General features: G+C 40.6%; 1 protein-coding gene across 1 annotated transcript; it reads left to right on the plus strand.

Annotated features, from left to right (window-relative positions):
• Window positions 1-5: 5 nt before the first annotated feature.
• Window positions 6-27,868, plus strand: PDILT (protein disulfide isomerase like, testis expressed). Its single transcript, XM_064461965.1, is given in 13 exon segments — window positions 6-22; window positions 1,513-1,610; window positions 1,613-1,681; window positions 1,794-2,015; window positions 11,740-11,943; window positions 14,897-15,028; window positions 17,296-17,435; window positions 18,178-18,288; window positions 19,317-19,442; window positions 20,384-20,504; window positions 21,883-22,064; window positions 25,638-25,727; window positions 27,448-27,868. Coding segments are annotated over 13 exon segments (1,668 nt in total). The 3' UTR covers window positions 27,604-27,868.

Here is a 27,868-nt window from a genome sequence, read left to right on the forward strand (position 1 = left end):
CCAAAATGGTGCCTATTCCCAGGTAGGAGGTTTCCAGGAGGGATCTGGGTTGACTGCTATTAGTTTCCATGACAGATGGGAAAACCAGCGCTCTAAGCAAATGGTTTTGTCATCCTACCTGTGCTCTGGGAGCCTTAGGCTGTGTTCTGACTTTACAACACTGTCTGTTCTGACCAAACAGGCCTTGTTAGTTTTTTCCTGTTGTTCTGAAAAATGTTTGTTAACCTCCTAGGATGTTACCTGAAAGACATTTTTGGAAAAGAGCCTGTTATGAAGAGAAAAAGACCACAAAGTCAAACAGGAGACTTCTGCCTTTTTTTTTTGTTCTTTAGTACCTGATTGCTGCATCTGTATTTAAGTGTGATCTTATCTTGCAAGCAGCTTGAATACACAGCTCCCTCTGATTTCATTAGGCACCCTGTACAAGTGCTAATAGAACGCGTCTCAAGGTGCATTACAATGCAAACCCTTTGAGACTGATAGGGAAAAGTTCACTTGAAACCCAGCCCCACTCACACCAGGCATGAAAACAACCTAAATTGATGCAATTTGCCACCCAAGATCCTTCACCCCCAAGAAAACAGAGGTTACCACATCAACAATCATCATGAACACTCCTTCCTTTTCGCAGTACCCTCCTGACACCAAATTTTTCATCCTTTAGTCTAAGGGTGTGAAGGAGCAAAGCAACACTTACTGCTCCTCAAGAGGAAGGAAGAGTCATTATTGGAGGCAATTTCTTTAACTATCAGTTTGTTTCTGCTAATCTGGACCCATATGTTCTCAAGTCAGCTCTGTCTTTGCCTGTGCCAATGGAACAACCACCAGAATACCTGGTCTCCTCCAGAAAGGCCAAAGCTTGGGGGTACAGTTCACAAATTTCAGCACAGTTTAAGGGTCAAAGGTGTTGCTGCTGCAATTACAGACTGTCAGATCTTTACAGAAATAGCCATTTCTTAGTAAATGGCGCCTTCTTAATATTTTTCTAAGATATTTCTTGATGTATTCTGAAAAGACTAGCTAACGAGGTCTCATAGTTCACAGACCCAGTTGGTAGCTATCCTAAGGATATCCTAAGGTATCCTAAGGTACATTTGCTACCTTCAGTTTACTGTATGGGTATTAGCTGCATGAAATTGTGCTACCACTGAAAATCAACAGCAAAATCTTCTGGTTTAACACACAAAGCAGTATCTTACTTGAGCTACAGCTTGGCACTTAAGCAGAAATGGGAGCTCCACACACAAGGCACCGAAGAAATACAGACATTAAAATCACATATGCAAAGCAATAAGAGCTTTTCCCTGACTTCAGCATGCTCTGAATCAGATCCATAATAAGTAGCTCTGTAAGTGCAAGAGACAACCAAATATTAAGCAGAGGAGCAGCACTCAAATACTTTCCCAGGTACCTCACTTACTGTTTTGTCTGCAGCTCTGCACTGGGTAATGGTGACAAGAGCAGGCTGACTAATTAGAGAAGTGCACTATGAATTGTCTGGTGCTTCCGCAGGCAAGTGTTTCCTCCCGTGCTCTCTCACCCTCTCCCCAGGGTTCTGATTATTTACAGAAACAGTAAAATCACCTTCCCCACAGATATGTTTTTTTCTGAACACTGCTAAAGATGGGGAAGTAATTAACTACATTAATCTTCCCATGGAAAGATGCAGTTGGCTCCACTGGTGGTAGGCTCTGTTACCAACCTTATCAGCCTCTTAGTTTGGCTGATAAAACAGCAGCCATTTAGGCAGCAAACCCTGCTACTCAGTGCTCCTTTGCTTCTTTCTTTCTCAGTAACTAGATACAGGCAGGGCAGGATGAAGACACATCAGTTTTTCTTTCTGCCATTATTGTTTCTCACAGGCTTCCTGGCAGCAGACCACATACGCCCAAATGAAACAAAGCCAAAGAAAGCCAAACTCCCCAAAATACAAAAGGAGAACAACCTACTTGTGCTGAAAAAGAGCAACTTTGACAGAGCATTGAAGGAAACTAAGTATCTGCTCGTGGAGTTCTGTGAGTATCAATTTCTTCTGTCTCTTACCCTGTTGGCTCTGCAGAGCATGACTGATGCTAGAGCACTCAGGTATGCCTGTTCTACTGTTGCTTTGTCCTCCAGTAATCACTGTTTTGTTTTCTCCATCTACCTATTTCTGACCATGACTACTGTAATTTATTCCTTTTTAGTGTGGTTAAATATCAGTCTGCTACGTAAGACAGACACTGATAGTCAGATGGGTCCTCATACACATAGTGCTGAGTTGGCATTCTCTGCTTCCACTGCATAATTTTGCAAACGTGTTTCATAGCAGTGAAGGGTGAAGCTCTAGGTATTAAAAAAAAAGAATCAGAGAGGGCTTTTCTCTACCTTACATTTTCATCAACACTTAGTATGAAGTTTTTGCCAGATGGCATCTCTCCTCTGTGAGCATTTGGGCTTCAGAGAACAGCTTTTTACAACATTTTGGTGTCTGCATTTGAATTATATAGGACTGCAAGTCTCTTTCCTGAAATTAGCACTTGGTTACGTGGAGGCTGGTTTGTGGTTTTTCTGTTAGGTTCATGTTCTTTCCTCACGAGGAGGAAACTAGTGGAACCTTTTGAGTGAGTTAACTTTGTTAGAAGGTGTGGTCACCTAAGCCTCACAGAAAGTAAATCACAAAAGGAAAAGCCAAACTGTATATTTTCATGATGTTACCCATCTAAGAGTTCAGACGCTGCATAATTTCCCCCTCCACAGATATGGAGCTGTATTTCCTAGCAGCTTGCTGGTATCAGAAGCTCTTCAATCTGCATAAGGCATCAAAAGCTTTGTCTCTGTTGCTCGGGCTTGACCTTGCTTCACTGTGCCATGCTCACCGAGCTCAGTACACACATCCACTTAGCCTTAAATTACACAAACACTTTGCAAACTAGCCCTCCTTTGGAGGCAGGCATTGCAGACAGGCACAAGCTGAAAACCCCAATCTATTCCATATTTGGAAGGGATATCTGAAATTAAGGCAATGTGCTAACTTTGCCGAAGTGCATGTAATTTGTTCTTTTGACTCACTACCAAACCTGGATGATGATGATGATGACGACGATGATAATAAGTAGTAATAGTAGTGTAGGTCAATCTGAAATGAAAACACTTGTATTTTTCTAACAACAAGAATACGCTAAAAGATTAATGAAACTAAGAACTTGTTTGATCATACCAAACATTTTATTAATCTTGAAACAGCATTATGAAACTTTACATATTTTCAAAACTTTCGGAACAATCACATCAGAGATTTATTTAAAACTTAATGTTTAAGACTTTTAAACACTTTTGGAAGTGTTGAAATTTAGCAAGATTTTATTTTTTAATTGTAGAGGGTCTAAAACTATTTGCCAAATACAGTCTACAGTTGTGAACTATTTTGATCTCTCTGAAGCTGCATTATTTTGGTGAAAAAATAACTTATCAGACAAACCTCAGTCAAGCAATATTCTCAGCTTTGTAAGAGTTGATTCAAAGCACAGAACCTAAATGTCCAGGTCAGAGAAAAGTTTGCAGCCAAACCTCCTTAGTACTGGCAGATCACGAGATATTGCAACACACTTCAGGATTTTAACCTAATACCAAGTGGAAGGAAGAGATGTGAGAGGTTTCATAAAGAAACCAGAGATGAAGAGAGAATTTTGCAGAATACAGTAGCCCAGGGACTTGGGTACTTAGAGGATGTGGGAGATCTAAGTCAGGATTTCTTCCCCCTGCTTGAGAGCAGAGTCTTGGACCTCCCTCTCTGATATCCAACCACCCTCACAACTGGCATTCTTCAGAAGGGAAGGACAAATGCACTCTTCCATTCCATGCCACATATTCCAAAAAAGTCAGAGATGATACACTGCTCCCCAACCACAGGTTGCTCCACAGATCCTCACTGCCCTCTGGTTTTGATTCAAGGTCACCATGTCTACCTGAAGGGCTTACTGAAAACTCATGGATTGCCTTTCCCCCAACAAACCATAAGGGCACCTACATTCCCTGCAGAGAATTATGAAATCACTCATGAGAGTGATGAGCTCCACAGCCCAGATACATTATCTGGAAATCACTGGCCTCAATCTCAATAGCTCCCTTTGGAGACATACCACTAAACAGCCTCTGGGACAGTGAAAAACCATCCTGCAGCGAGGCACTGCCTGAGTCCACAATGCTGAACCAGCTGGTTCATTTGCTGTAATCATTTGCATTGCCACAGCACAGAAGCTGAAGATGGGACGTACACATGTGCCCACCCAGAGAGGCCATAAAGCCCTAATAATTTATGTCCTACTCCTTAAAAAGGCTACCTGAATAAACAATCTATGTGAACATAGAACTATTAAGGGAACTTAAATAATGAAAGGCAAAGCAATACTCCCCAGATCACACAGGAAATCTGTGGGGCTGCCAGGAGTTATCTTCAGAAATCCAAAATAAATGCAGGACCTGAGACCTTTCTCATCTTGACCCATTCTTAACCACAGAGACACAGTCAGAGAATGGGGAAGAAACCCATGCTTCCCAGAAAGTGTGATTTGTTCTGTTGCTGTACCAACATGGGGAAAAGTTTGAGCTCCAAACTTTGATTCAGTGCTGTAGGATCTGGCTTAGGCCTATGTACTATAAGAAAATCCCAATGTTTTCCCTGTTGCATGCCATTATCTACTTAAGAGTGCCACAATATTTATCAGGACAGGCCTGCTTTTATGCCCTCTGCCCAGCAACTCCCAAGTCCTCCTAATGCCCTTCAGTTCCACCCACACAGTGTCCCAGGTCTGCCTTCTTTCAGGCAAGGTTTACTATAAAACTTATGCTGACTTTCTGCCAAGCAGTATCAGGCTACCCTTGCAAACTGAGCAAAGTACACAGGGCAAGTACCCAGCATGGAAACAAAGTAATGACCCGGAAATCTGGCACTCTTCTGCCCTCATTCCAACTGCATTGTGCAACAAAAAGTAACTGAAAGGGCAGCATAATGAGGGTGAGGAAGAACACAGGAAGAGAGGTTCCAGCTTCTCTTTGGTTTTTGGGAAAGTCACTGAGTACAATGCCTGAAAACACTGTTGAGCAGCACACAGCAATGTGCCTGCTCGCCCATGGACGCAAGCCCTGCTGCCTGCCCAGCTACATTACGTGCTCTATATGCTCAGGAGCACCTGCTCTCAAAGCTCACGTGAAAGGGCTCTTCTGCTGCAGCCCATGGCATCTCCCCATCCACGTTAAACGGATCTAAATATCACTCCTATGCCTAGGAGAACAGGGTATATAGAGCATTTGCCACTAGCAGAAGGTAGGTCTTACACCAGTGTTGCCTACATGGAAGAGTTTCACTGTTTACACTATACATTAGCTGAATGTAAGTCCTGTGTTGACTTTCAGTGCAGAATATTGTTGCTGTGAAAAAAAAACCAAACAAGAACCAAAAATCCCAAGCAGTCTGATAAAAAACCTCACCACAGGGAGGATAAACTTTGTATACTTATAAGCACAAACATTACAAGCACTGCTGCACACCACTGCAAACTGTAACCAGCTGAAGTCATGTGTTAGGTTACTCTAGTTTTCCCAAGGACAGCAACTGTCTCAGCACAGTAAACTGCGTGAACACAGTAAAATGCATCTCCTATTTAATTATGGTCAGGGGTAGAGACCACCATTTAGCTGGAAGGCTAATGATGGAGGAGGGTGCCTAGGGTAGCTCTGGTACCTCCATTCATGGCAATATTTAAAGCCAGATTAGTCAAATAGCTGGCAAGATTGGTCCAGGTATGCTTTAACTTGCCTTAGGCCAGACCAATGACCTCTCCAAGTCCCTTACAGCTCTAGTTCTGTAATCCTTTAACTTGGCTAGTGGCATATTTTGGGAAACAAAAGATGGGTGCAGAGCACATGCTAGCACCACTTTCTCCCATCTATCAGAATAATCCAGGAAAAGGCCCAGACCTCAGTGAATGTCTGACTTCCCAGATATCTGAGAATACCTGCTCCTGTCCTTTCCAGTGAAAAGTTTTCAGTTCCTAGATAAACATGGGGATAACTAAGGACAAGCACGTAAGTGGTGCAGACCTTGTGCTGCTGCTTTGTGTGCAAAGTGCACTCTCATTTATGAAAAAGTGCTATTTACCTTTTCTAGCAGAACATTTGTATATCCAGTGAGACACCAGGTCAGATGTAGGATTCCTGCAGCCTGTGACTGATAATCTGTGCTGAGATAATGACATTTAATAGGCAAGATGGGGGTTACTCTTAAACATCTCCTTTTCAAGGCACAAAAACTGAAGGTGTGTTATTGAAAAAAACATGAAATTGCTGCCTATGTATACATATAGTTCATGAAAACGGGGTTTTCTAGGAAGCAGGGGAGGCACGACTGATTTAAAATCAATTATATAGATTAGATGGTCATCTCACTCACAAAGCCAACATCCAAAGCATACTCACTCACACACTAAGGACTGATTTCAGCATACAGCAGTCTCCTCACCATAGGAGGTGAATGCAAACAGTTCAAAACCATCCAGAACAAGTATTTCTTAACAACTAAGCTTCCTACAGGAACCTAGTGCAATGTGAGAGACAGGGGAACGTGGGTGCCTCATTCCTGTAGGCTTCATCAGAAATCTGTGTCATTCTTTTAGGAGTAATTCTTCTGAAAAGACTCACTTAAATTGTTTGCAAAACACGCACATAAAAATGAGCAGGAGAGTGGAAACACATATCCGGACTGGTACAAGAGTCACTAGATGATGTTATAGTTGCCTGCTGCAGAGACCTACTGATTAGCATGGGTCCCTCATTAGGTGTCTCTTACACATGCTTATTGTATTGAATGATGCGATCAAGGATCTAAGCTGTAGAATAATCCTCAATGTTTGCACAGCAGAAGATCTCAAGTGAACTGCAAAGGGCAAACATTAGATTATCACAGTTTAGAAGTACAGAGGTCAGCACAAGAAATTATGGGCCGTATCTCACTGTAGAAGACAATGGGAGAATTCAGGGTCACACAAGAAAGTTTGCAACTGCCACAAGATTAACATGCTTCCACTGTAGATATGTTAAATATGAATCCATCTTTCATCTCATGAGTCTTCTACAAAGAAAATTATGTATCTGTAGTGAAAATGTAAAAGTAGCCTATACAGAAGATGAAAAGTGGGACTGCTAAAATGACTTTTTGACCATGCCAGAAACTAACAGCAAGGAGATCAGTATTTAGCATGACAACAGGCATATTCATAATGACTGCAGCCATCACTAGACCACCAATATAGACTGCAGAATGAAACTCGAGGCCACCAGCAATTAGTTAAAGGAGGAACTCATCATGCTTTCATGTATACTCACTGCAAGAGTGCTTTAGGGTCATTAAACACATTTACGTATCAGCAAAAATTTTCTCCACATTTCCATATATTTTAGTTTAGTAAGCTGCACTATGAAAAAAAAAGTAGTAGCTTACTCAGGTTATTGATGTGCTGAAGAGAAAGTCTCACAAAGTACAAGCTTTCTTGTTCTCGTTCCACTTTTGCCATATCCATTTTGAGTGGCTTTGGGCAAAATATACTTTGACTCTCTAAGACAGAGATGATAATCTGTGGCGATACCCACCCTGTTCTTGATCCTTGAGTCCAGGAAGGACTGGTTTCTCACAAAATGTTTTACATTGCCTAGAACGAGACTACTAGTGGCTTAAGCTGTAAAAATCAGCATTTTGATGGTTTGATTAAAAATCTGTATTCCGTTTCAGATTGTCAGGCTTTGCTTTCAATGTACATGTAATTTCACATTAACCTAGTTCACTGGTTGTCCATGGAAAACAAAACTGACAACATTTGAGTTGCTGACATATAAGACAGGCAAAATATAAAAACACATTTAAATCCTCAAATATGTAGACTTTATTATAGCTCATGAAATGGAAAATATGGCATTGCTCCCACACCCAACATCCTTCGAAGAATGAGGGTGTGTATAAGATTTGCTCTACATGACCTTTAGAGGGAGACATTCTTACAGCAGTTCCTAAAATAAGGAAACTTTAGTAGTCAAGGAAGGTGCTGAAAAATGTGATGCTGTTCTTCAGTTTGGGGCCTTCTCCTCACAAAGGCAACAGGCCAATGCTGTCTGAGCAAAGTGGCTGCAGAAATGGTGCTACAGTCTGCCCCTGCAAGTGATTTTAAAAGGTGACTATTTGCAGCTCAATTGCTATCAAAAAGAAAAGAAAGAGCAGAAATTCAAGAGGACACCACACAGGTGCTTTTAACTCTTACAGTTCTGTGCCCCTTTTTAATTCTTCCATATCTGAGCCAGAGAGTTGAGTTGTTCTTAGATGCTGGATCATTTATTTTCAGGATCTTTTGTACCCACAATCAAATGGGGGCAATCTGTTAAGATGCTCCTTAGGAGGTTCACATCTGCTTTGAAAAGGACACTTCGCAAAACAGCAATGACACAGGGTGGGAGGGAATTCAGTGACACTTCCAAAAGACAGGTCAAAAACAATATCTAGGAAAAAAAATCTAAAAATCCCAAAAAACCCTTAGATTACCCTTCTTTTTATTTATAACACAACTAAAACTCTTGATAATGAAGACATGCTCCCATTTTTAATACAGTGCTGTTCCTGAGCCCACAGCCTTTGAAGGGCCTCTTGCTTCTGGCAGCTGTAGCACAGCATCCTGTCACCCATGTGTGTCTTCCCTGGTGACCTTGCCACCAACTCTGTTACCTCTCATCTGTGTCTGCCCTCTTACTCTGCTGGCACTCAGCTCTCCTCGAGTCTGGAGCCTGTGATACTGTGTTAGCCTCAGCAGCTGCTTCCTCACCCCAATGCCTGAAGCAATCGGTGTCAATAAAAATCTAAAACAGAGGAAGCAAAACAAAACTCAAGAAGAGAGTCCAAATAAAAGGAGTGATGATTTCCTGCAACACTCAAGCGACTTGAAAAATAAAGCACCTGGGAGGTAAACAGAGAATGAGTGGAATGAAAAGGAATTGATGGAAAGCCGAAGAGGAGTCTAATCACTCAGGAAAGCAGGGCAAAGGTGTGTGATGGATGTTTCCACATGCTTTCTGGGTAGTCAAGGTAACAGTTTTTATGTGTCTGATGAAGAAGGCTGTTCACTCACTGAACTACTGTCTTGCAGTTATCAGGTTAACGGTACTCGGATTTCTCCTGGTCTTTGAGCGCAGTGATTACTTTTTACAGGATGGAGTCATGCACTTTTCCCCACTCCAGCCAGGAGCTAACAACTCTACCAATTCTCATTATCTAAGTATGCTAGTTACATTACTAGTTACCTGCAACTCTGCCTATTCAGGTCGTTCAGTGATAAAAGATCATTCTTAAAATATCTGTTTGGAATTGAAATATTTCAGAAAAAAAATGGATCCTAAAACCCCCCAGACAACCTACATACATGTCTCATGTCCACTAAGCTTACTATTCCCTATATATTTGGGAAGCCTCTAAATGGCTTCAACCTCTGTTTCTGGACTTCAACAATTTTCTCTGCCCCTTCCCAAGAGAGTCCCATTTCGCTGTGAAATAAGTATTTGATCTTCCAAATTCCCAGTGTGGTAAAACAGCTGTACAACCTTGAGTTATTAGGAAAATGTCATTATATTAAAATTGCCTCTGGTGTAAAACATTGCCTTAGAATTACCTAGAAGGTGATGGATCCCTAATTGGTGTGTGGCTTCCTGCTCTGTATTCCAACAGCACTATCCAGGGCAATACACCTTTCCTCTTGCAAAGCCCAATAAATCGGTCTAACTGTTCTGGGCTAACCCTGCCACATGCAGCCATTGTGTACCAGCACTCTTAAATTGCATAGCAGGTACCCCATGTTTTATTTAAAAGTTGATGTATCTTTGCAATCATTTTAAGCAAATATATTTCATAAAGGTTCAACACACACTGTCCCTAGAAGCAGCAGTATTTTTATAGGGTAGACATGCTATTTTTTATGTTGACAGGTCAGAACTTCTAATAAGTATCACAGTTTTCTGCAGTTACATGTCTAGAGCATTTTGAGATACAGTTGGAGATACTAAAATTTTTTTTGTGCTGTAAGATTACACATTACAAACTTGTTGGGGAAAAGGTTTGTAAGACCATTTTTATGATTAGGAAAAGGAAACTGAAGTTAGGATCAAATCTCTCTGTAAAATCAAAATAAATGTATTTGATGAAACAGTAATTTTACAGACAATTAGAACACAACTTGCTTTGCACTGACACCTTAAGGCTCATTTACTTTATTTAGAGAAGCACCTTCTATTCATCACCATGGTATCTGAGTGTCTCCTAAACAGACATTAAGTTTTGTTCTAACAAGAACCCCCTTTGGCATGTTAGCAGCTGGAGCAGCTCTTTCAGTGCCGGGGTTTCTGTGAGCCTAAGCTAAGATAGATTTATATGTGGAAGACTCTGGAAGGGCCTATCAGGTTAATATTTTGAGAAAATAACACTATTTAATGCTACTCTTCACATTCCTCACTGTAGCAGTTAGGTGGAAGAAAATGACTGATGGCTGGGATTAAGAGTAAGGATAATGATGAATAATGCAAGAAATGTAATTCAGCACTGAGTTAGATTAGTGGTTTTTTCTTTCATTTATTAGAACTCATACAGAAATGTTCATTCACTTTTTGGTTATAATTTTGTGGGGCAATGTCTTCACCAGGTAGGCTGTAGAGAAGTGCATTTGTAATATTGTGAAAGAATAAAAGCCAGTTACTTTGTTAGATTCATGCTTTGGCACATATGCATATGTGCCTGCATAAATAGAGATCTCAATGCATGTATATACATACACACATATACACACACAAGAATGCACATAAACGTATGAAACCAAGATTAACAGGATGTTTTCCATCTGTTCCTATTTAAAAAGTATATCGAGCAAACTAAAAATTTTCTGTGCAGATCTAAAGAAAAAGGTTTTGCTCTTTGTAATAAAACAAATCTAACATGATAGGGCACCTCAATTTTATCAAAAGAAAGTAAAGTTCATTTTCTTTTCAACCAAAGTTGCAAAACTGTAAAGCTCCAGGCCTTTACTTCTTATTTGACTTTGAATACAGAGCAACCATGTGTGACTAGTTTCTTTCTCTTGTCCTTTTTTCATGTTACTGTAACTCCAGGACCCAGATTAGGATGGCCCTTCTCCTTCCTCCAAACACTCAACTGCCATCTGAGCTAGAGAAGGGCTGGCACACAGCATGGCATGCAGAAATACACTGCCAGTCTCTAAAAGACCATACTTTCTTGCGCTCCTTCCCTCCTCCAAATCTTATCTGGAAAAGTGGTTTCTGCATTACAAAGGTTTGCCTCGGTGAAGTGCTTGCAAAACAGGTATCTTAACAAAGAGTCCTAATGTGAGTAATATCTAACTCTACCCTCGACCTCCCTTTAACTCACACCTAGCACAGTCAGTCAGTCAAACTACTTTTTAATTCCTCATCACTTCTTCCCAACAGAAGGCTATTGCAATCCTACTAGTTTTTCACTGTGACTAGTCCAAGGACATGTGGACTGGTGAACAATCAGCATCAACAAAGAAGTAAATAGTAAAAATAATTGCCCATTTATTTCTGAGTCATAAAAAGACCTTATTCAACCCCCGCCAGCTACTACCTGACACAACAACCTCCTCTAGAAAGCTTCATTCTGTGGCCTAGGTAGCCCATTCTCTTTTGGTTGACCCTCTCCAGATGTTTCTTTATCTCAATCATCTCAGAATTTGTCTGAAGAATTTGCTGAGGCTGCACGACAGCTTAAAAAAGAAGCTCCAAGAATCCAATTTGGCAAAATTGATGTCACACACCAACATGATTTGAGAGAAGAATTTAATATTTGAGAGTTTCCTACTGTGAAATTTTTTGTGGATGGCAGGGAAGATCCCATAGACTGCAAAGGTAAACTGTCTTATGTACTGATAAGATAATGATATGTAATGACAGAATGTACCCACCTATTATGCTGCTGACAAGAAAAATATAGATGCCTAAATAAAGAATATGCATGGTAGCAAACTGTTTTTGCCCATGGTTTTAAACTTGCAATTACCTCTGTGCCAATACAAGAACTTGGATTGGAATTCATCTTCCAAGTGTATAACTGAACTGTATGTTTAGTTCACATAGCCAAATTAATTGCTGGCATAATTCCAGTGAGTACAGAGTATCACCTCAACAAGATGACTTAGTCCCATTTTACTACAATAAACATAAATGAGTTACACCAAACAAGGATTTGGTCCCAAACCGGCTCCATTTGCACTTCTAGTTCACTGCAATTCCCACTGGTAGCACACCTACAGAAGTAGGCTGGAGCAATACTCTGGGCACCTAACAATGAATTGTGAATTCGCTAATTTCACACTCGGTGTACAGGTATACTTCCTAAACGAAGGAAAATAATTTTGCAAATTAGCCATCAGAGGGAGCTCATATGTGGCACAGAAAAAAACTCAAAATAATTTGAAATCTTTGATGGAAAGTTATTAAGGAAAGACAACAATATTGGTATAGGACGGACTTGAGCAAACCTGGGAAACCCAGGCCTTATTAGAGCTTTTCTTTCACTGAACATATATACAAGAAAGATATTGAGGGTTTTTTTGCCTAAAATGGTGAACTTTTACAGACCTGACAAAAATTGCATGACTTGGCCAAGCGTCTGTTAGTATACTCCAAGCAAATACACTTGAGTCACAAGTTTAATACAACCAACAAAAAAAGGAACCTAAAGTTTGCCTCCTGAGCCTGTACACAACGGAGTGCTCTGACTTCTTTAACTGCTGAGCCCCCTGTGGCTGCTGCTGCTGCTGAAAGCTGATCTTCAGTATTTTTAGTAACTTGCTCTTCCTTGCTATTGAATTTCTTAACAAGTTCCCATCATCTAGACTTGTGTAAACAGCAGCTTCTGCACAAATGCCACTGAAAGCGTGATTCGCCATACTGAACTTTTATTAGAGGTGCTGATACATGAGAGCGAAAGCACTTACCTTCAGTCTCTGATTAAATCTATAGCATTGACAAGAAAACCTCCTTTAAACTGGTAAACCTATTTGACAGGTAAGCTTGTGAGAACCAGTGAATACACAGTATCATAACACAACATGCACAGTCACCCTTCAGCAGAGAGCTGCTATTTAAGACACACTTACTAGCAAGATGTAAGAAGTTAGGAAACTGGCTTCTGCTCTGTGATTTGCACAAGATAACATCAATTGTTCAGAGCACATGTACCACCAATAATGACTTAAATTATATTTTGTTGGCTGGTAAATGCTTATGTACAACAACTTGTAAAATCTCACCTATTGCGTATGACTTTTAAACCATTGCGAATTGGCAAGTGAAAATGCAGTGACCACCCAATCACTTCCCCCAGAGAACTGGGTACTTTATACCACAAAAAGAAACTGCAGACCTTGCTGAAATCAAGAAATTAACTCAAATATTTTATGGAAGAGGGAATTTTTGAATGGCTGTCCTGGCAATGGACATAGCATGAAAGCCAAATTCTAGGCTTTGTAAAATCATTTACAGCTCCAAGGCCAGAATTTGGCCAGTAGAAACAAGATACACAGGCTGTTTAAAGCAACCCAATAGAAAGATTAACCACGTGAAAAATATGCTGAGGGACTATATCGCTGACATAAGCTGCAAGAGCTCAATTCTGCATTTAGACAGCAGAAGTCAAGCACTATGCGGCCACTAGATACTGCTCTGTGCTCTGCTCTGCAGTCTATACACTCCAGAGCAGATGCCTGCCTGCTTCACCTCAAAAAAAGGGTATTTTAAACTAGTTGCAGTGCAGCCTGCTGCAAAATGACTTGATGGCAGTAAAATGGTCTGACTCAATTTTGATCTTGTCATATTGCTAAAATGCACAGTACCAGGATTGTATCTTTGATAATCCCCTTGTACTGTACATCTTGACTCTAGCACTTCATAGCATACAGACTTTTTCATATATAATTTTTATTAACCCTTTGCTGGACTCTTGCTCTGGTCCAATAAGGATATCATACTCAGAGATGAAAGGGCTACTTTACAGCTGAGATTTTAATATCCTGAGCCTCAGCCTGTGGCTCCAATTCCTCTGAAAACATGACAGCTAGAAAATTTATTTTTTAAAGAGACTCAAGATTCCTAAAACTCCTGAAACCTTGAAGGGAATCTTACCAAATGAACAGACTGACTGTAAGCTCAGTAAAACTGGTAGCAGTATTTTGGAACCCCAAAGATGGAACAATCTAGAATTAAAGGACAACTTTACCACTTCAGCTTTGTTTCTTATGTCTAAACCTAAAAGTGAAGCTGCAGCACCACACAGGAATTTTAACATGCCTCTGTGCCCATCAGATCCCTTCTGCAGCACTAAAGGAACAATTTTGACACCTAATTTAACTGAACAGACAGTTCAATAAAATCTGCAATTGGTTTGAAGTAATTTTGGATTAAGCCTCAGGTCAATAGCTCTTTTTAGCTTACTGTGATTTTGGGACACATGAAATCTTGCAGAACAGGTTTTCTACTTGTCTGAATTTCCTCATCTCTATTTTCCATCTGTGATTAAGGAGTTAATTGGAAATACAGCCATTTGCAGAGGTCCCAGAAAACACAGTACAGATCCATTGTTGATCTTCTAGTCTCGGCAACAATTTATATGGTAACTAGAACCTGAGGTTGAATTTGGATGCCCCAAGCCCACTTTGAAGCAGCAGTGATGTCAGTCCTAATGAGCCCAAGGCCATTGGTATTCAGCATCCTTCTGTACCTCTACTGCCTCTATCTTGATTGCACAGAAATTTCTGTCATTTGTTTTGATGGTCATTTTACCTCTCCTTTCCTTCCACAGGCATCAGACAGGCCTCAGCCTTTATTACATGGGTGAAAAGAAGAACAGGACCTAGCACTGTTTTAATCAACTATACTGATCAGGCTGAAGTCATCATACATGCTGACAATTTGGCAGTGATTGGCTTTTTTAAGGAAAACTCAAAAGGCTGGTTTCTGTTCTGACTTTGGGATATACTGCTTGCCATTGCCACCAACTCCCACACATCCAAAAGACCTAGAACTTGCCTGAAGAACACAGGCCCTCAGTTTTCTCTGCATTTTTTTTTATTTAATTGTTTTGATCTACATTTTCACACTTCTAGATAAGCAGCCCAGACAGAGATAAGAACATCTCACACCACAGCACTTTTCCTGAGGAGGCACCCAGGCACAGAGACCTACCACTCAGAGCAGCTTCTGAGAGCATGACGCTATAGCAGTGTTTGCACAGCGTGGTCACAGCAGACTTTGCTGTATCCTCAGAGATCGGGCTCTGCCAAACCATCCCAAATTTGGTGGCTGGTGGGAAGAGGGCAGAACTACTGATCTACCTATCCTTACTTAACTCCATCCTTTTCTCTGGCAAGACTTAACCCATTGCTGGTATGAGATGTATTGCTACTGGAATCTCCAAATGCAAGAAGTTGTAATCCCTGCCCAGACTTGTAACTTATCTAAAAATCTAGGCCTACATGATCATGGCATTTCTATTCAAACACAGTGTAAAATCATAGATGTGAAGAGTTGCAGGCTCTTCTGGTGAAGCAATGTTCCCTTCCTGCTTATGTCCATAAAAAAAGCAGTAAATATTGGCTAATATACAGGAGTGCCTTTTTTTCTTCTCTCCATTTGATGATTTAAACAACTTCAGTGAAAATCAGGGGGGCAGAGCACAGCTCCATGAATATGAAGCTAACTGTGGATTTTAGCTCCTGCTAGCTCAGAAACCTGCATGGATAGGCAGTCATAAAATATTACACTGTATACAATCTGACTTATGTAGTCCTTTCCCAAGCAGATGCCTACTAGTTTCCAGAGCTAAATAAGGTTCTTAAGATTAGGGGCTAAATGATACAGAACAATAGTCAAATAGTGCAAAAGAAATTTCAGCTGTCAAGGCACGCAGTCAGGAGTCAGTAAAATCGGAATAGTTTTTTTCCTGCTTTTTCAATGTGTCCTTGAAATCTTTAATATCTGAAATGTTCAGTCAAGGATTTTCTCTGACTAAAGAGACTTTTATTTTGGTATCTCTCTGCCCAGTTACAAGCACAGTGTCTGGACTCATACCTGAACTGATAAGGTCCCAAATGTGCTGGCTACAGTGGACAGTCCAAGTTTTATGGGTATGGAAAACAGGATTCATTACCAAAATGCCCCATAGTAACAGAGCTGGTGAACACATACAACATAATAGTACAAACTGTGAAAATGCTCAGAGTGCCCAGAATTTTGTTTTGCAGCAATCTGCTTGCAGCCATTTATGAAGAAAGGCAGTTTGCCAGTGCTGGGCCAGATTGAGAAGCCCTTGCTATCGCAGTGATGCTGGAGAGTTCCCTGCACCACACTGACAGCAGATATTGCCTGCAGATGTGTTTGACTGGACACCATAATTTCACTCGGGGGCTGAAAGGACAATAGATGAGCATGAGCTAGGGCATGTCAGAAATTTAATGGGTAGAAGCCAACAAAACAGTGTCCAAGTAAATAAAAAGCTGTATTTGGCCTTCTATTAGTCACAGATTGCTCACAAATGTGAGTGCCAGGATGTGTTGGGAGGTGTCAGCATATAAATTACTATTCATCTAGCATGAAATAATTGTCTGATTAAACCAAATCTGTAAGCACTGTTGCCTTTCATCATGCTTATTTACTATTAGTCTGAGGGTGGACAGCACAGTGACTATTTGACAGATGTAGGCGTCAAGGTCCCTGCCTTGAAGAGCACTCAGTCAAAGCACCAAACACATCAGTCAGGTCCACTTGCAAGCAGAGAGCCCTCCTCTCTAATCCATCATATCCTGCCGGCTGTGCAGACGAGCTGTGGCAAGGGAGCAGCTGTTGGCATGATCCTTCCCGATCTGCAGAACTCTTTGTAGCATGTGAAAATGCCAGGGGAGTGCAGGGCAGATGATATTAGTGCAGGAAGGACATAAGGGACCATACACCACCCACACTGACCCAGCCCAGCCGACACTACCTGGAAAGGTGAATGCACTAGTGGTGTCACAGCACAGCTAGGGTCTCCCCTATTGTGAAGATCTCCCCTTGGAGGTAATCACAGCAAGCTATATCCACTTTACAGTTACACTCTCTTCTCTACTTCACAGCCTTTAGGGGTCTGCCTCACCTGTAGTTCTCACTCCTACACATCCTAGCAGGATGCAGGAAACAGTCTTAATAAATATTCTTTCTGGGTCTAGGAACTTGACAATGACAGTATGGAAGTTTTCAGTGAGACGGCGAGAGAAGTGCCAGAGATGCCTTTTGGGATTACAGCCAGCAAAGACGACTGTGCCAGCTATGGCATCCAAAAGAACACTCTTGTTGTGTTCAAGAAGGTAGGCATTCAAGCATATCAGGCAAGGTGCAGTGAGCTGCTGTGGCAGCTTTGGGATACGGAAAGGCAGTCTGGGAATTTTTCAGGTTAAATAACTTCCTAGCTGAAATTCAAACGGCTTAACATAAAAAATATTGCATTTACAGACAAGAGAGACAAGCAGGAGGCAAACAGCAATCTTTGGACACTGATACTTTTAATCTGCCTGCCTACATTCAGGCTCCTAAATCATAGTTAAGGATCTAGATTAAATGGCTTTATTTTCCAACCCACGTTCTAATCAACACATGCTGCCAGGTTCAGCGAGTTTTGCAGACATTCACCTTTTTTCCTTTGTGTTGCTTTTGGCCAGGAATCTTCTTTTCTTCGATCCACAACAGAAGTAGTGGCCAACAAGAAGAACAAAACTACACAGAAGTAGCACCCACATTTAGACTATGAAGTAGTCAGACCAAGGACATTCTGATTGAGCATATGTCACAGATAGTGTGTATAAATATAGAAAAGATCTTTCAGTATGTTAAGATTACTGAGCAAATTAAAACTGTCAGCTGTACCTTGAATTTTAGCTATAATCTTGTTCTGTAATCTAGCTGTGACATTTATTTTACAAGTCATGGAATTTCAATTACTGAGGATCATAAAATAGCAAAGCTGAGAACAACATTTTAGGGTAAAGACAGTCTCTTCACTCCTACAGTTGATAAGGCCAACAAACTCACAAACTTCACTACTTGTCCAAGGGAAAGCCTGTGCATAATGAAGCGCTTGAAGATGGCAGACAGAACAAACTGGATCTAACAAGGCTAATCAAAACTTTTACCTTGGATTTGGTCACTGAATATAATCTTGAGGTATGTGTTTTTTCACTGTATTCACAAAAGCCACAGGAGAAAGACAGGAAAGACGGGAATCATAGAATTGTTTAGGTTGGAAAAGGCCCTTAAGATCATCAAGTCCAATCCATGCAGAAAGAGACCTAGGGAGCTATTCTGCTCCTTAGTGTTTGAGAATTTTGTCTGCTTGACTAGTCCAGCCCTAAACACATCTAGAAACACCCACAGAACCCAACATGCAGCTCTTGGTCTAATCAAGGCCAAAGGATGCTTCTCTCTGGCAAGATGTTGTTTCTTAGAGGAGACAAGACAGAGAATGGCTAGCCAAACAGCGAACTTGCCTGAACATGCAAACACTTCCCTCCTGTGGAGCCAATACAAAGGGCTGGGCTGCTTCTGCAGCAAACTACATGGGGAGGGAGGTTGGAAAGTCAGGCCCTATCCTAACTCCAACCCTTCCACTCCCATGCAGCAACTGGGTCCTCTGTGCCAAGAAAGGGAACAAAGAAACCTGCAATAACTGTTGGCAATGCAAGTAGGAAGGGAAAGACATGGAAATACCTGGGGGAATTGCCTGGGGGACACCCCATTGCCTCTAATCATGGGGTGGCATGAGAAAAAGGGCAGCTCTCTGCAGAAAAGATGTAAGCTGCTGGTGCCACCCAGAAGTGAAGTACCCCAACCAGGTCTAGCTCCTTCAGCTGGGCCTCCTTGGGTAACAGGGCCTTTTACTTTGAGCACATCTTTAGCATTAATTCTTCAGTGTACGTTATACGGAAGGTCAGACTAGAAGATCATAACAGTCCCTTCTGATGGTAAAAATCTATGAATAACAATGAGCTTTTTCCTGGAACAGAGAAAACAGCACCTGCTGATTCTTCTATCTTCTTTAGAACAATGAAAAACATCCAGCAGTTATGGAAATGATTGGGAACAGAGTCTTAAAATTTGCAATAACAGAACCGAATGATACTGATACTCTGAGCCTTTGATTCACTGTTCTGCTTACAAAGAGTGTAACAGATGTTGAGTCTTTTGCTTCCCAGACATCTGTGAAGATTTTTGATGTCCCTGTTGAAAATCACATCCTTCTGTTCACCCCAACGAACTCAGAGACAGTCAATGCGATTTATGAAAACTACAAGTCTGCTGCTGCAGAATTTAGAGGAAAGGTTTGTAATGCTGAATCCTGCTTTACAAATATGAATGCCAAAAAATCAATGGAAAAACCACTTGAAAATTATTGCTTAAAACACAAAGATCACACAAACCAACACTAATTCCACCTGATGCCAATAAACCTTTTTCTGATTTTACAAAAATGACTTCCTAGGAGCAACTTCCAACCAATACATTAAGATTTTTGCTTATTCAGTGTTCTTCAGGGTGCTTTACTTTTGTTTCCGTCATGAGGAGAAAAGATGAAGTAGTCAGTCTGACAGCAAGCAGAATTTAAGAGATTTGAGTAATAGACCCTGATTTCAATGTTGGAGGGGGTAGAAGGACAGAATAGGTGGGGATGTTTCCTCTTCTCCACCAAGATCTGCTTGACTGGCACACCCCCACCAGGGAAAAGCTTCCATGGGGAATGTGTGCCTTTCTGTCACTGTGCTGTGGTATAAAAGAAAAGAAATTGCCAGCTACAATACTGTACATTCTAAGTGTCATGTGGTGACTGTGACTGGTGGTGAAGGCAGAGATTTAAGCAGCAATGCACCCTTTCTTGTGTGTTTTACATCACTTTTGAGAGCCCACCATAGGTAACCTTTTCTGTAGTCTAGCTTCTGAACGTCAGGCAACAAGAATTCAGGACAATGAATGCAAACGTATTCCAAAGGGTCAGACAATCTACTATGGAGTCTGTATTGAAGAGAGGGACAAGTAATTCCGATGACCAACTACACAGGGGTGTGAGACCCCAGCTCCCTGCTGAAGGAAAAGAAGGTGGTAGCATGCGAAGGCTGGTTAGGATGTAGAGATATAAAAAAAAACCCCGTACTGTAACAGTGCACATTAGGTAGAGAAACATCCCATCAGTCTCGTGCTAACTTGAGCTGCAGTACAATTTCTCAATGCTCCCTGCACTTTCACAGCAGTGTTTGTTTCTGCTTAGCTACACCTCTCTAGCGAAGAAATTCCAGAGGACTGGGACAAGATGCCTGTCAAAGTGCTTGTTGGGAAGAATTTCAACAGGATCGTCTTCAATAAGACCATGACTGTGTTTGTTATGTTTTGTAAGTGTTGTTGTTGTATTCAGATTTTAAGCTGCTTTAACAGGATCGACTGGAAGTGAAAAACAAAAGCTCATGCTTATATACCAAACTAATCTTTGCACTACAGAAGCCAAGCTTAATGAATTTTTGTTGTCTGATGAAAGCATTGAAGAAAAATTTGTGTCATATCTATGGAAACACTGTGATACCTTTGCTGACTTAGGGTTGCACTGAATAACACTGGATCCCTTAAGTAAATATTTGTCAAGGCCACATCAGATCTCAGTGCTGAAAGACAAAATGACACTAGAACGTCATGTTTTACAATGAAACATTACAGCATGCTGTACAGGATGAATCAGGCTGCCTTCCAAGGACATAGGGAGAGCTAAGTGAGGTTGTCTGGTTATAAAGCTCTAGGATTAAATCCCAGAGAGGAGTTATGGTTTAGCAAAATCGTAACTCCTTTTTCCTCCTCTGTCTGCAAGGTAAGTGGTCTTCCTGCTTGACTCTTCCCAACAAGAAATCACTGACCTATCCCTGTACCAGCCAGCAGGGATTACTTTGTGCCTTCATTACTTCAGTAAAGCAAACATACAGCATTAAGATAAATATAGACAATTAGCTGTGCTGCCCTGAATTCCAGAAATTCTTAAAGGTAGTATGTTCCTGCAATCCTCCTTGTTGGCTGCAGCCATTTCATTCACTCAGGTAATTTTTACATTTCAGTATCATGAACAAAGTGATCTAAACAGTCCTCTAGAAATGAAAGCCTGGTAAATGGGATGTAGTGTATTCAGGAAAGTGCCTCAGAAATTTTAATTCCATCTAAACTGAGTATGAGCATTGTTCCCATGACTGAAGGAGTGCGACTGTGTTGTATGCTGTTTAAGGGGATACTGGGTTCTCAGCAATTTGCCTTTTTGTTAACCTGCATGAGTGCAGTGCTCAGCGTCAAAAAACCACCATACCTCAAACTCCTCCTTTTAGTATAAATACTGCATAGTTTATGAACACAGTTTTAGTATGCAGAAACCATTTTGTGCTTCTGGCAAGTATTTCACCATGGGAATGATGCAAGGCTTACTTGGGTTGCATTGGTTATCTGACGTGCCTATCCAGGTAAGTCATATGACAAGTGGTGTGTGTTTGTTATAGTCATAAAAGGGCAAACAGAGCTAAAGCAGTACTGCTATCAGAAATGCAGTAGTGAATAGCTAGTTATCACTACATAAAAACTCATTAAATTCATGAAGGGTGACTGGTTTCAAGCAGAGACTTTTCACAACTGAAATCCAAAACCCTGTTAACTTTAAGGACTAAATGGGTCCCAGTGATTGCACTGGCACATGCTCTTCTGCCAGACTGTATCCTTCTACTTTTATTTTTAAATTCGCAGATGCTCCTTGGTCCTTTAACTGCAGAAAACTCCTGCCAATCTGGGATAAGCTAGGAGAGCAATATGAAAGTCACAAAGACGTAATCATTGCAAAGATAGATGTCACAGCAAATGACGTCCTGTCGGTTGGATTGGATCGCTATCCATTCTTCAGACTCTTTCCTGCTGGACCAGACTACCAGGTAAGAAGCTGTTAGGGAAGAATGTGGAGACACAGCTGCACACCAAGGGGGGATATATGTGTGTGTGCTTGCACATGCATGTCACAGTGAAACAGAAGTCCTTTAAGCAAGAAATCTTTGGCCCTTATATTCTCAACCTTGGCTTAATTGCTGTCAAGAACCTGAATTAGAGGAGAAACCCTTCTATCATCTTCTCCTATTTATGAGGCTGTGGCAAGAGCCCATGTACCATTTACTGAATTGGACCTACAAATCATTACAGCCTTACATTTTGCTGTTTAACAACCTCCAATCTGCCTGTTGGGTTCTAGCAACAGTCTCAACTCAGGGTGAACTCACAGACACTTCCTAATCATTGCAATGCCTTTTTTACTTCAAACCATGACAAGAGATGTACTGTCACAGAACCACCCTGTGCCAGTTGTTTCTGGAGTAGGTATGACTATAGCCTAGTCACTAGATGCTAGTGACAACAGATGCTAGTGACTAGATGCTGAAAGAGGAGGCAAAGAAAAATATTAAATAGTTACATTCCTCCATCTATGTAGATAATCTAATTAAAAAGAAAATATATCTGAAGCAAAAAAATTATTAAATTCTAAGATACTGTTGTAATTAAGACATTACTAAGCTTTTCGTTTTTCTTCTTAGTCCTAAACTTAAATTAATTTCTGAGACATTTGCCCATGTCCTCATTTAATCTTTGAGGGAGAGAACTTCCCTCTCAGATGTGTATGCACAGCTTCTAATGAATTGAACTGCAGTCCTGCACACTCACACCATGTTTAGTCTTTACGCAGAAAAGCAGAAACCCATTAAATTATCATAATAAATGTCAGTTTGACAAGAAATATCAGTAACAACTTTAATTAACTATTAAAGGCTTGTTTCATACTTACAAATACCCCCAAACCAAAAAATATTTGAAATCTCAAATTCTTCCTTGTACACCATGTTTTTATACTACTCCCTTCAACTTCAGAGATATTAACTTGCACCTGACTACCAGTGCAGGTGTCCTGTAGATGTCTGCAGTCTTGCAGACCCAAGTGTTCTGGCCTTCTTTCTTACAGCACTATACGAACAGCTGACCACAGTCATCTTTACTCACTACAGACAATCATAAATGAGCCAAGACACACTCAAGCTGTTAATACACAGTCACTGCAACAGCTCTCAGTCATTTCCTACCCAAACAGCAGTTTTACTGGAAATTCTCCCATGTATACTTGTCTTTTTCTAGAAGTTAACCGAAGTTAGAGCACAGGATACAAACGTAGTATCACAACATACCAAGGCTCAGAGTATCTACTGTGTTTTTCACTGTATAATAAAAATTATGTTTCCTACTCCCTTATTCTGGACATTAAAAAAGCGACAGAAGGTGCTTGGAGTTGAAGAGAGACTGGTCTGTTCAGAATGAAGAAAAAAAGGAACAGGAAATATATAGTTCATCAACACCATGTGATGCAACCTTGATTTCACACAGACATCTTCTCTAACACTAGCAAAATACTGAAGGCTAGAAACACAATCACATGAGCTTTCCAATTACCTCTACTGATCCTTCACATGGGTTAAGGACCAAGGACGAATTGAACACTAGCACAGAAGCAGCAGGAACTCTAAAGATAACTATCAGAAGACTCTAGAAAGCACATCAAAATGCATGTAAAGAAGTCTGAACGTGCTCCTGATAAACCAAGGGAAATGTGGCTGATATAACACGACCCAAAGTTGTTTTCTAGAACTGGGTTACATTCTCTGGCCGCCACAGAGACCCTTCCACCTTCTAAAAGGCAAAGCCATGCGCAGAATGCATTACTATGCAGTCCCTTCCAAGCACTCTCACCCGATGAGATTATATTAGATACTGCCCTCCTCCAAACAGAAATATCTGCTAGGTCTCCAGGCTATGAACCATCTTCTTTCCAGTGGACTGTCACTCTTTAGTCTGTTTAAGAACAGGTTCAGCTTTTTCTGAAGTTAATGACAAGTCACCCTCTCACTTTCAGTGGATGCAAAACTAGATGCATGACATTTTAAAATCAGGAGCCACTTCAGGTATACTGGAGTTAAGTGGAGTTGGATGAGCTAAGAGACTTAGATCGATAACTGGGCATTTAAGCATGTGCCCAGTTTTCCAAAGCACTGAGTGTTTCTATGCTGGGGAACAGTTATAGCCAGAGCTGAAGGAACAAGACAGTGAATCTGATGAATTACATGGAGGATGGAATGACCAAGCATCATCTGAGCTCCATCTGTGAAGCTGAAGAACAACTCATCCACTGCGTAATCCACTCCAAATTTAAGAGCAAAACATGCAGTCTTTCAGAATGAATTAAGATGATTCCTTTTGTTTCTATGGATTAAGTGAAAAAAATAACATTTACATGATCTTATGCAATGATTACTTTAATGAGAAGTGTTGACACATTAACTCAGTAACCAGTGCAGGGATCAGCTGCTTCTCTGGCTTTATGGTCTTTGGGCTCTGAGGAATTGCTCTTCTAGCCATTATCTGAGCTGATAAAAATCAAGACCCATCTGAGAATATTAATTGCCTCTGGAGGAATCAAATAATCTTTCTCAAGAAACTTAAGCTTGCAAACATTAAAAAAATAACTTCAAGGGTGCCATACTTTTTATTACAAAAGAATATCTTACTGAACAAAAATATAAAACCTGTGTATACTTTTAGTGAATTCACCAGAGAATGGAGGTGTTTTGTTTACACTCCTTTGAACTCAAATCTGGCATAAGGGTAACTAGCATAAAGTAACACACAGTGGGAGTAAGTGAGCTTAACCCAAGTGAGAATAGGCATCTGCCTATTTCTAAATATACTCAGGTTAACAGCAGACAATTCCCAATGTCATGCACATGAGCTTCTACAACCTTTTGTTAAGACTTGTGCAAGATCCTTTTATACTTCCAGAGAACAAAGGTATTGGGTGGATCTTTAAAATACAGTATGGTGCCTAGACCTACTCAGAGAATTTTAAAGCTCTAAACTGAAAGTGCTTCTTCCATTAAACTTCCTCAAAAGAAAATCCTCAGTAAACCCCCAACTTAAGGTGAAGTATAAGAAAATTAAAGTCACTGCTCATCTTCCTCCTGTTCTTGCAAGCTGTACTACAGCTGGTACTTTTGGATAGTGTACCTCAAAACTTTTTCAGGATTTGAACTTCCATCAAAATCTTTAGACAGCTTTGAATATCATGGCTGGATACTTAAAAGACCCTGCACTTCAAAATATCTTGCAAATGTTCATTGTTGAACACAGAAAAGATATTGATGTCAGTAGTTGGCAGGATCCCAGACTGGTATTGTATGATAATGGTTATGATTTCTTATACAAATCCTTTTCTTCTTAGGGATATACGTCTATTTCTTCTTTACACTTGAGTTTCAGATGACGTTGGAACCTGCTGTGCCTCTGCCCTCTGTTTCTAAACTGAGCACAGAAGTCTAGAGTTTGGTCAGTCTAAAGAACTGAAATCCTCCAGCTGATTATGCCATTATTTCCAGCATTTTGCAGAGTTAAATGCTTAACCTTAAAACCCTTTTCAGGAGGTGGCCTATGCCGGGGAGCATACCTTGGAGGCATTTTCTGAATTCTTAGAAGAACAAAGCAAGACAAAAGCAGAACCAGGAAAGAAGGTAGGCATTTGGTCCAGACACTGACTGATCTGCTGTGTAAACCAAGGCATGTTCACACCCTGTATAGGCATACCTGAACTGGCTATAGCATAGCCACACACATGGGCTTCAGCCACTGCTCACGTCAATGCTTGGGTGGTTCTTACCAGCTCTTAGCTGGTTTCAAGCTGACTAGCTTGGCATGACCATGCTAGCTGCAGTCATATACCACTGCCTGGCAGGCACACACCCACTCACATCCTTGTTTTCATCACACAAAAAACTCTTCTCCCAGTGCTTATGTTATCACTGAGTCACTACGTTAACACTCTGGTAGTAAGTACTGCATGGCAGAAGGAAACCTGCACCTTGACAGGTGTAAGCAAAACTTTGTCAGGATTTTAGCTGGAAAAAAGAAGCCCCAGCTAAGTTAGTTTCAGCTACAGTCGGAGTTGTTCAAATATCCATTGCCCACCTCATCCTGCTACATTCAGTGTGGCTTCTCCATAAAGCAAGGGCACAGCTGAGAGTGTATGTTGTCCCCTTTTCTTGGCAATCTGGTTATGATTATCGTCTGATTCCTCAACACTTTCTCTTCCACTGCAAATCAGACCAGATAAGCATTAGCTGTCCCAGATCAGCCTGTTATTTAATCCCAGACACTTCACTGCAAAAAGGCATGCAGTAAGTGAAAAACGTGATCAAGCTCCACACAGACAGCTCCAAGCAACAGAAAAAAACTGACATAGAGATGGAGACACTGTCCACCCAATATAAGAATCATGGGCCCATCATGCCTGGAAGTGAAGTAGATCCACAGGGTAGCACTAGTCATTAATGTTCTTTTCAACTAGCAGGGAAACTGTCTGTGTGTAGAGAAAACAGTTTTGAGTTGTCAAACTTTCCACCAGAAGGTTTGATTTGCTCAAATAGATGGTTACAGATGGAGAGAGATGACTAAACTAATATTGAGACACAGAAGTCAGCAAAGAAGGATCCAGCTCTGCCCAGTCATTGCACAATTCTGTTTTCCAATACCCAAACCCTACATTTGGTGTCTTTGTCGCATGTTCTTTAGTGATGTGTTTGAAGAAGATCTGTTGAGTCGTACACACAGACTTTTACAGACAATATTAGAGCTGTGTATATTCTGTCATCTCTTCTTCATGCCTTATTTCATGTTAAAGAATAAGTAAAAAAGACAGTTTAGGAAACACCATTCAAAAACATGGTCTGTGTAGCAAAAAGGGTAGGTAATTGACATTTGCTTATCTGTTCACATTATCTGTCCTTACCTGACACCCACCAAATTTTCCCAGAAGACTGCAGTGTTAGACCATCTGCAGTACAGTGCTTGATGTGAAGTCCCCTGTTGGAGTAATTCTTCATCCTCATCTCAAGGCATTCACAAACACACAAACAAGATAAAGAAGATAGTTTCTTTTAAGATTGCCTAGGAAAGACTGTCTTATGCCCAACATGGTTTTCCAAGTTCTTATTAAACCTTCACACAAAGCCTCATCTAAGTTTTGCCATAGACCAGTGTAAAGGTTTGAAAACAAAACACACTTTAGCAACATCTGCACTACTTCTGACCTCATTAACAAGTTCCTTCGTTGAAAAGATGAAAATCTGCATTTCATATAATCTTAAAAATTTTTTTAGAAGAATTACTAGAGCAATTATCTTTGTGAACATCAGTAATAAGCAGCTTTGCTCTTGCATTTTCTTTTTTTAAAAGGATCCTTCGGGAGGAATCAAAGAGGATCTCAGCCAAAAAGAGACTAATAACAGAGAAAGAAGAATTTTAATAGTCCAGAGAAAGAGCAAAATTCTGAGGATTGTGGGGAATCCTTCCTGGAAGGAACTCATTGGAAGAATGAATCATCCCAAGTGAACACAGAGCTAGTTAAAAAAAAAACCACCAGAATTCAGGATCAATGGCTCATTATGTGTGACACCTCTTCTGAATCCAATTTAACTCCTAGTTTTACTGTGATCAGTTGTCATGGGTTATTAAAATATTGTCACTTTTGCTTAAATAATACCTTTACTATCAACGAAACTGCTCTCATTTAGAAAGTTATATGTGCCATACCAAACAGATCAAGATATAAAACTATTCTTTCTGAACAAAACCTGCAACAGGTTTTCAACCAGTT

This window comes from Phalacrocorax carbo, chromosome 10 (genome assembly GCF_963921805.1).
Source record: "Phalacrocorax carbo chromosome 10, bPhaCar2.1, whole genome shotgun sequence".
NCBI classification, from domain to species: Eukaryota; Metazoa; Chordata; class Aves; order Suliformes; family Phalacrocoracidae; genus Phalacrocorax; species Phalacrocorax carbo.